At 34.9% G+C, this 9,796-nt stretch overlaps 1 protein-coding gene across 1 annotated transcript; it reads right to left on the bottom strand.

Moving 5' to 3' along the window:
• Positions 1-4,225: 4,225 nt before the first annotated feature.
• On the bottom strand, positions 4,226-5,077 carry LOC110106840 (triphosphate tunnel metalloenzyme 3). Its single transcript, XM_020836890.2, has one exon. The coding sequence runs from the start codon at positions 5,041-5,043 to the stop codon at positions 4,408-4,410; it is 636 nt and encodes a 211-aa protein (XP_020692549.1). The 5' UTR covers positions 5,044-5,077; the 3' UTR covers positions 4,226-4,407.
• Between the last annotated feature and the right edge of the window lie 4,719 nt (positions 5,078-9,796).

The raw sequence follows: 9,796 nt of genomic DNA, 5'->3' as shown, positions 1-9,796 counted from the left end.
AAGCAGTCCCAAATGAAGCCTCAATAGTCTTTCATTTCTTAAATTTGTATGTGTTAAATCAAGTTTTCAATTTTTTGTTATAATAAAAGCTAATTAATTTATAAGATTATGCTTATTATTTTGTTCTTCAAAGAAAATTTATTTTAATTGTTTGCAACCGGCTTCTCTAATATTTTATTTGATAAAAATTTATTTATGATATACATAAATTTCCAAAAAAAAAAAAAAAACTTATTAAGGTACATGCACACCATTATCATTGAATTTTTATGTATTCATGTTTCTAATATCTGAAATATTTTTTTTTTCATATTTATATTTTGATAAGTTTCAGATAAATATAACAATTTATGTATTAAATACATTATTTCAATCATATGTATGTAAATTACCCTATTTTATTTCAACTTTTACATTTGAAAAAAAAATGATAAAATTTATATCAAAATGGGCTTAAAATTCTTGTATTTATTTTAAGATTAATATTAAAAATTATATAGCATTAATCTCATAAGCACAATAATAATTATTACTGAGATGAACAATGTGTATTCGATTCAAGATAGAGAACATGGAAGAAGCAGCTATACATTGCCAAAAACAAAATAACTTAGAATATCATGATCATTTTTTAAATTTCTAATTAGTTTTAAATTTATTAATTTATTTTAAAATAAATATAATATCAAATTTAAATAATTTATTCTATATTATACTCATTTTAAAATAAAGAAACAGAATTAAAAAATCCAAAATAAAATTTTGTTCAGAATGTTCTTAGCCAATTTTCTTTTTTTTTTTCCAGTCACAACGGCATTACAGTACGAAGTTGAGAACGATGCTAAGAAAGAAATAACTTGTATAGCCTTTTCTCTAACAAATGTACCTAATAAATCAGTCAATTTGCCTCTCTTGCTCTTCTAAGAAGGAAATCTCTTTTTCACTTGATGGAGAAGGGTTGGAGTTCTCTTTGGTGCGCTATATCACCATGAAATGCCTCTTTTATGGAGAAATTATTCTGTGCGGAGGATGGACGCAACAAGCCGTCTGAAGACCAATCAGAATGCACTGCATCAGCGGTACCGAGCGGCAGTACCGAGTTGCGGTACCGAGCGAAAGGATGACGTGGCGCATTCTGATTAGTCTCCAGACAACATTCGACATTCGCACTGAATAATTAATCCCTTTTATGATACTTTTTTAGCTACTGTAAAGCATCTGTGGAACCCCAAAGGTAATCTTGTAACTTCTTAAAATATGGGCGTGGGCTTTTAAACTTGTTAAGAATGATCTCTTTGGATTAAGCTATAGAACTCTGCTTTATCCTGTTGGAATGCTTATGGAATCTGTAAGGTAGCTAACGGCATCAGAACTCCTCTCACAGTTTATAAACTTCATGTATCTAAGGTTTCATTTAGGACGGCTTTGAATCATTATTTTTTTCTTCCTTTCAAGAATTTTTTTACTAAAAAGTAACTTTATAAAGTAGTAAGAAAGCCATCCCAAACAAAGCTTAAGACTTGCCTTACTTTTGCACACCTTTGTGCTTGTTAATTTCCTCTCCTCTCTTTGAGGAAAAATTATTCTGCGCGGTGTCCGTATGCGTTCGGAGGCTAATTCAAACGCGCCACATCACCTAATGCACAGTTTATTGAAAGTTCACGAGCTTCTAAATTTGATATTTAATTGTCCATTTAAATAAAAGCTAATGAAATAAAAATTCTTCAAAGGGCCATTACTATCTGCTCATTTTCAACTAGAACCCCCTTGTTGATCTTGGAGAAGTTGCAAACTACACCAGCCCTTGATAGTAGAAAGGTATACTGCTAGTTTGAGCTACGAATGTGCTAAATAGCAGAGGGATATGAACTATGGAGTTCATTTGTTGCGAGAGTTATAAGCATGAGAACTTACAGGTAGGTTATTTTTTAGCCATATTTGGCTGGTGATTCTATGAAAGAGCATTCATAGCTTTAAGAAAAGATCACATACAATCTCTCATAGGATTCAGTGAAATAACCTAAAAGATCGCACAAATCTGCAATATTAACATCCAAGGGCGGAACTGTGTAGTGTTGAGCCTAAAAAAAATTAAAGCTTTTAGTATAGTAAGGATTATTTGTAATCTGAACCTCCTAAATTTTATTTTTTGCCACCAACTGACTTTTTTCATGCAATTTGCTCATCCAAAAATTGAAAAGCCTCTTGACATGCATGCTATTTTCATCCGATTATGTTAGAACTTTTCTAACGCTAACAAATATATTGGTCCCACTAACGTTGGGCGAGTAACACTCGACGTTCTCCTTGGGCAAGATCTTTGTTGGTCCCGCTAGAGTTTCTCGAGGGATATGATTATGCGAGAGGGTGCCCTCATCACGACTTGGCCACTACCTATAAAAACACCTAAGAAGGCGATCAAAAGTGTACACTCATGATTTATATTTTGTACGTCGAGTTTTCTTTTACGCAACCTCCATCACTTACAATATCCAAAGAGTTAGTCTTTCATGGCTATTCCCAACATATTATCTAGGGTCATCAACATAGCCTGAATGGGCTAGAAATACAAACAACATCAAGCCTTTATCCCACTATGTGGGGTCAGCTATATGAATCATTTTTCTCCATTGTGTAATGTTAAGAGTCAAATTCTCATTTAATTCTAATAAAAAAGGTCATTTCGAATATTTTCTAACCAAATTTCTTTAGGTATACCTCTACCTCTCTTAACATAGACCAAATCTAATACATTTACTCTTCTAACTGGGTCATCAAAATGCCGAAGTTTTATTTGACCAAACCATCTAAAGTGGCTCTCTCTAACCTTATCTGCCATTGAGCTACTCCAACTTTTTCACATATATCCTCATTTCTCATTCTATCTCTAAGAGTAAAACCATTTATCCACCTGAGCATCCTCATCTCTGCAATACTTAACTTAATTGTATGCTTCTATTTTAACAGCTAACATTATGTGCCATAAATTATTGTAAGTCTCACCACCATCTTATAGAATATTCCCTTAAGTTTGAGGGGTACTTTTTTATCACACAACAGGCCCAATGGATTCCTCCACTTCAACCATCCAATTTGAATTCTACTAATAATATAACCATTTATTTTACCGTCACTTTGAATAAAAGACCCGAGATATCTAAAACACGTACTCTTATTAATGACTTGATTGCCCAAAGTCTCAATCCCCCATTAGATCTATTACTACTAAAATTACATTCCATGTATTCATTTTTAGATTTACTCAAACAAAAATATTTAAACTCAAAGATTGACCTCCATAATTCAAGTTAACATTCAACTCCCTCTCTAGCCTTATCAACAAAAATGATATCATCAGCAAAAAAAGCATACACCGGAGTACATCTTCCAGCAAATATCTAGTAAGAACATCCATGACTAAAGCAAAAAAGATATGTGCTTAGAGCCGATCATTGATGTAATCCAACTGAAATAGGAAAATACTTGGTCCAACATTCTTGTATTTAAACACAAGAAACAGCTCCAGCATGCATATCCTTAATGACTTGATTATAAGCATTATTAGTCTTTTTTTTAACTCTCTATAACACTTCTCCTAAAACTTTAGCATAAATTTTTGCTAAATCAATAAATATCATATATAGATCCTCCTTATTCTCTTTATACGTTTCCATCAAACCTCACAATAAATGTATAGCTTTTATAGTAGATATACTCAGCATGAATCCAAAATAATTTAACATTAGTATCACATCATAACCTATGTTCAATAACTCTCTCTCCCAAAGTTTTAAAGTATGATACATTAATTTAATTCCTCTATAATTCACACACTCTTGTGCATCACCTTTATTCTTAAAAATAAGAATTAACACACTCCTTTTCCACTCGTCTGACATCTTTTTAGTCTTCAAAATAATATTGAAAAATTTTGTATGCCAAGAAATTCCTTCATCTCCCAAGTATTTTCACATCTCCATTGGAATATCATCAGATTCAATAGTTTTTCCAAACTCCATTTTGTTTAAAGCTTCTCTAACTTCGATTTTATTAATACGTCGATAAAAAAAAAATCTTTATTTTCATCTAGGGTGCTAAGCTAACTAAAGTCAATCGGATTTGCACAATCTTCATTGAAAAGTTTACAAAACATCACACCCCCCTTTATTGAATATCCTCTCCTAATAAAAGGTCTTAAGTAGAACACTGGTAATTGGAGATCACCTTGAGACTTCAATTAACTTGTAATTATTCAATGAACTATAATGCATTACAAACAATTATATAGAACAATTCAATGTCTCAAAAGTACTGCCCCATACACAATACTCATTGAAACATTACGGCCAGCAAACCAGAAATTAAGATTTTATAAAAAACATGGACATAAGACTAAAAAGAACTCACTCAGGGAAGGAGCTTCCCAGCTCTGAAAACCGCAAACTTAGAAGCTTTCGAGTAGGAATACTCTACCCCTTTCTCCAACAAGAATCCCTCTAGCATTTCCTTGGCCTTCTCCGGCTCTCCAGTCTCGCATTCTAGCTCATAACTAGTGCCAAAATCGTAATTCGTTTCATCGAGCTCCAACGTCAGCCCTTCCTTCCACCCATACACGGCCCTCACGTTCCTAAACCCTCCCAAACAGACAAAGGAACTTCCTTTCTTCCCCTCCCCTTCCCCTCCAATCCCAAACTCATCCTTGACCCTCCCCATGATCCTCGATGATGCGGAAAGGGAACCCAGACGCCAGGGTTCGGCGACGCAGGCGCGGCCGAGAGCAGGGTCGATGTCCTCCTCGACCTCTTCGACGCGACTGACACCGTCGACGAGGCTGGCGCGGGCTTTGAGCGAGAGAACACAACGAGAATCGCCGTCGTAGAAGCGAATGCGGGAGACGGCAAAGTGGGTTGAGAGCTCGCTGTCGGCACCGTCGAAGAAGAGGTTCTCTTGAAGGTGGGTACGCAGGTGGAAGGGATAAAGCGCGTCGGAGAGACGCTGATGGGCGGCGGCGTCCGGGAGGCGGAACTTGACCTCGACCTCCATTTAGGGATTAACAGTTGGTGGAGGCGTCGTATCAATCATAACATTTTATAAATTTTTAATATTTTATTCAATACAATTATATTTATTTTATAGATAATAGACATATAATATTAAAATTTTAAAAATTAAATATATAAATAACATGAAATAAAATAATATATATGTAAATCTCTCATAATAATAATAATAATAATAATACTTAGATTTCTTTCATTTACTTATCAATAATTTACATATAATAATAAACTAATAAAATTCTTTAAGAATTTAATGTAAGTTAAGAATATACATTGAGATTTTGTTAAGCTTTTTTTAGATGAACTTAAAATAGCACCATTGTATGTAGCACTTTTTGACTTAGTTTATTTGGTTGGAATATAAAGTGGTGTAAAGAGTTTTAAGTGTAAGATTCTAAAAATCAAAGTGTTTGGTTGAATGCAAAGTAAAGTAAATGTAGTGTAAATCATCTTAAATCATTTTTGAAGTAAAATAAACTCGTTCAACTTTGAGCGAGAACTATTTACATGACAAGCAAGCTCGTTTGACTGTCGCCCACTATCGCGGTCGATCGCCCATTACTATTCATCGCTATTGTTGCTATTCGATGCTCACCGTAACCCGTCGGCTACAACCACCATCAACTGCCGCCACTCGTCGCCGACGATCTCCACCCAGCAGCGGCAGCTGCAACCGCCACCACCTGTCACTGACAACCGTCATCATCTCTGAACTTAAAACTACATTAATTGCTTCTAACTAAATAGGGGTCATTTGATTGACTAAAAATGAAATGCAATGTAAAGATAATACTTTGGAGTTGTAATGTAAAGTTCAAAAAAGATTACGCCGACGGAAGTCATGGCCGATGACCTAAATTTCATTGTAGTGACATACATATGTAAGCATATATCATATTCCAATGTCCATAAGTCAGTCCAGCTAGATTTATAGCTAATTAATAAAATGTCTTAAATGTTCTTGATTTTGAAGGGATTAGAGAGAAGCCTTTTGAACATGAAGGTTCCAGATTCATAGTTTATTCTGTTTTGGTGCTTTGAGGAATAAGCTGAGGCCCTCTTTCTATGCCAAATCAAACAATTATTCAAGCAATCGGTGTTTATTATTGGCAAAAATTATGTTAAGATATTCAAATATATTTGTTGTTGGATTTTCTTGAAAATGATTAAATTTATTTTAAGATTAGTACCATATAAGAAGATTTTGTATTGCACTAATTTTAAAGTGAATTAAATTATTTTGAAGCTCATACTAATATAATTTGTATCAGAAATAGCCCGACATTGAAAATAAAAGGCTCACTTGCCAGTGTTTAATGATTTGTTGCAATAATTCTAATGTGTCATGTTATGCTGGTTTATATATCACGGATTTGGATTCTCCCATATTATCATTTTTTTAGTTTTTATTTTATTTTATTTTATTTTTTATATAAAAAATTGTTGCGGGCTGAGAGACTCGTGGCAGTGGAAAGCAAGGGTTTTACGTCTAAAAGAGAAAAATTATTGGGTTTTAGCTAGTTGAAATGATTCTAATAGTGCTTGAACATGTTATAAAGGTTGACTCAAGAACATTAATAATAAAATATATATATGAGAATTGACCAAGTTTTAGATGAGTACTCAGATCTTGATTGAAAGATAGATATTAGACATCTAGTGACAACAATCGGGAGAATGTTCATCAGAGGTTTGGCGATGGTTGAAGATCTGGTGATAATCAGTGGATGAGTGAAAGTCTAATGACATTTAGAGATTCGAAAGTGACCACATAATAGACGAAAATTTGACAATGGTTGGTGGTCGGGAAGAGATCCAATGGCAATCAACAAGCGGAAGTCTAACAACGGTTTGTGGCCAGGAAGAGATTTGGCGGCGGCCAACGAACAAACAAAAGTTCGATGACAGTTGGTGATCATAAAGAGATCCGACGGTGGCAGTGTTGACCGGAAAATGCAAGAGTGCTCCTAAATTTTCTCCTCTCTTCCTACTCTCATGAGAAGAAATGAGGATCTATTTATAATTTTTTAGGAGTGACATGTCTAGTAAACATTGAGAATATCAAGAGCAAGTTTGGAGTATTTCAGCGAATGGATTATATTTGTTCCCTAATCATAGAGCGCTCTTTGAACATTGATGTGTCAAAACGATGCTGAAATCAAGCGATTTTGGGCTCGTTGGATTTGTCTCATCAAGCCGCTCAATTCGACTATAAGCATGTCCTATTCAAATATCATTTGATCATCCAAATGATGCTTTAAAGCTTTTAAGTATGTTTTGATCTTTTGATTTGGACTTGAATTTGATGTCATTGGGCTCGTCTTCCTTAGATATTCAATTAACTATAAATTTGCTGAAATAGGAATTTAGATGATCATGAATTTAATTTTTGAAGTTTTTGATACATCCTTGCACCGAGATTCATACCCAATAAAGATGATTTTTTTTTTGGCGACATCAAAATTTTTTAAAAAAATGCTAATAGGAAAGAATAAAAAAATTAATAATAAGGATTCTCTCCTATTATCATAATAATTGAGCTTATCTATATTAAACAGTTGGGATTTAATTTCATCATAATTTCGGAAAATGAAAAAAGATTTGTATAGATTTTTTAATTGCTTGTTTTTTTATTAAAAAGTAATAAATAGTTCTAAAATTTAATAGCAAGAATAATAGTTTATTTTGTAAACAAGAATAATTAATCATGAGATATGAAATATCATTAAAAAAAAATTTATCGGCATGAATCTCATAGCAAATTTAGATGGAAAACTTTCGAAATTAAATCTGGAGCCATCCAAACTCCAATTTTAGCAAATTTATAGTCGAACTAAACGTCTCAAAAAGATGAACACAACGACGCCTAATTTGACCTAATATGACCCAAATGATTCCAAATCAAGGACCCGAAGCACATTTAGAAGGTTCAAGTCATAATTGGACAACTAAATGATTTCTAAATGGACATAGTTATAGTCGAATCGAGCGACTCTCACTCGATGAGATGAATCCAAAAAAAACCCAAGATCTCTGAATTCCAACATCATTAAGGCACTTAAATACTTGATAAATGATCCATGATGAAAAGAGTGATATCAGCATTCCATCCAAAACACTCCCAACATGCCCTTGATCTTCTTCATATTTATTGGCCATGTCACTCCCAAAAAATTATAAATAAACCCCTCATTTTTCACAAGAGAGGGACCAAGAAAGGAAGGCAGACGAAGAGGAAGAAAGAAGAGAAATTTGAGATCTTTCTTACCACTAAGCTTTTCCTCGACCATTGCCTGGCCACCGATCGTCACCAGACTTTCACCGAACTTCAACCCGGCCACCAACTATCGTTGGACTTACCCTCGGCCACTGATTGTCGTCGGACTTCCTCCCAGTCACCAATTAACTCCAAACTCACGCCCGACCATCGACCATCACCAGACAACGATGTTTCTAACCTCCTTCGCCTATTAACTACGGTCCTGCTGACCACCTTCACCCGGCTACGGTCTTTTCGACCTCCGTCGCCCGCTAACAACGATCCTTCCAACCATCGTCCCTAGCTATGATCTTTCCAACCTCCATAACCTGTTGACTACAGTCCTCCCGACCATCATTACCCGACAACTGTCTTCCCGACCTCTGTCGCCCGCCGATTATGGTTTCTTTGACCACCATCTCCAGACTACAGTCTTCCCAACCGCCGTCGTCTAACTACGTTCCATCCGACTACCATCTCCAAACTATGGTCTCCCTGACCACAGTCGTTGGACTACGGTCCTTTCGACCACTGTTACCAGACAATATTCTTTTTGACTTTTGTTGCCTACCGACTACGATCCTTTCGACCACCATCACCTAACTATGATCTTTTCGACCTCTATCACCCGCAAACTATGGTCTTTATAACCACTATCGCCTGACTATGGTCCTTCCAATCTACATCACTCTCTAACTACAGTCCTTCTGACCTACATCGTTAACCGACTATGATTTTGCTGACAAAATGAACATATCAACACTAATTCTTCTAGCTTCCACCCTGCAATGCACTCTATATAATGTATATTTGCTACATCGAGCCAAGACCTTCTCCTGAAGGAAGTGCCTCATTTATAATTAACTACAAACATTAATGGATTCGTTTAAACTGGGCAAAGCCTCCTGATTTTCCCCCTTCTCAGGAGTTTTCACATAAAAATCTTAGTGTCTCTTATGAACGCTACATTCCTATCTTTCATCTTTTTGTGTGACGGATCTTCATATAAAACTAGGACGTTAAAATTCATATTTCTCTATCACCATAAATACAGTGAAGATGAGAGCATGTCTGCTCTGATAAGTAGAAAGAGTTTATGAGGAGTTGATATTGGATCATAGTGAAAAAAAATAGTGCACAATAGTTATCCAAGTTGGAAGGTAGAATTGAAATCGTAGCATCATTCAAATACAAAGGAAGTGAACTTGTAAAACGTCGAAGGTCAGAGGAACCCCGTACGAGAACAACAAGCATTCTAAAAAAACATAAAACTACTGCGCACACGAGCAATAGACTCGACCAAACCGTTTGAAACAACTACAACTTTTTATAAACATAATTATAAAGCTGCTGTGAAGAAAACAACTTCTTTAAAAGCTACTGTAAAAACAACTTCCTAACACAAAAATTAATTGAAAACAGTGAAGAAATAATGATCAAATAAATACTATGATTACAATGTTTAAAACGAAGCAGT

Source organism: Dendrobium catenatum, unplaced genomic scaffold (assembly GCF_001605985.2).
Source record: "Dendrobium catenatum unplaced genomic scaffold, ASM160598v2 fragScaff_scaffold_879, whole genome shotgun sequence".
Taxonomy (NCBI): domain Eukaryota; kingdom Viridiplantae; phylum Streptophyta; class Magnoliopsida; order Asparagales; family Orchidaceae; genus Dendrobium; species Dendrobium catenatum.
This window is presented reverse-complemented; position numbering and strand designations above follow the sequence as displayed.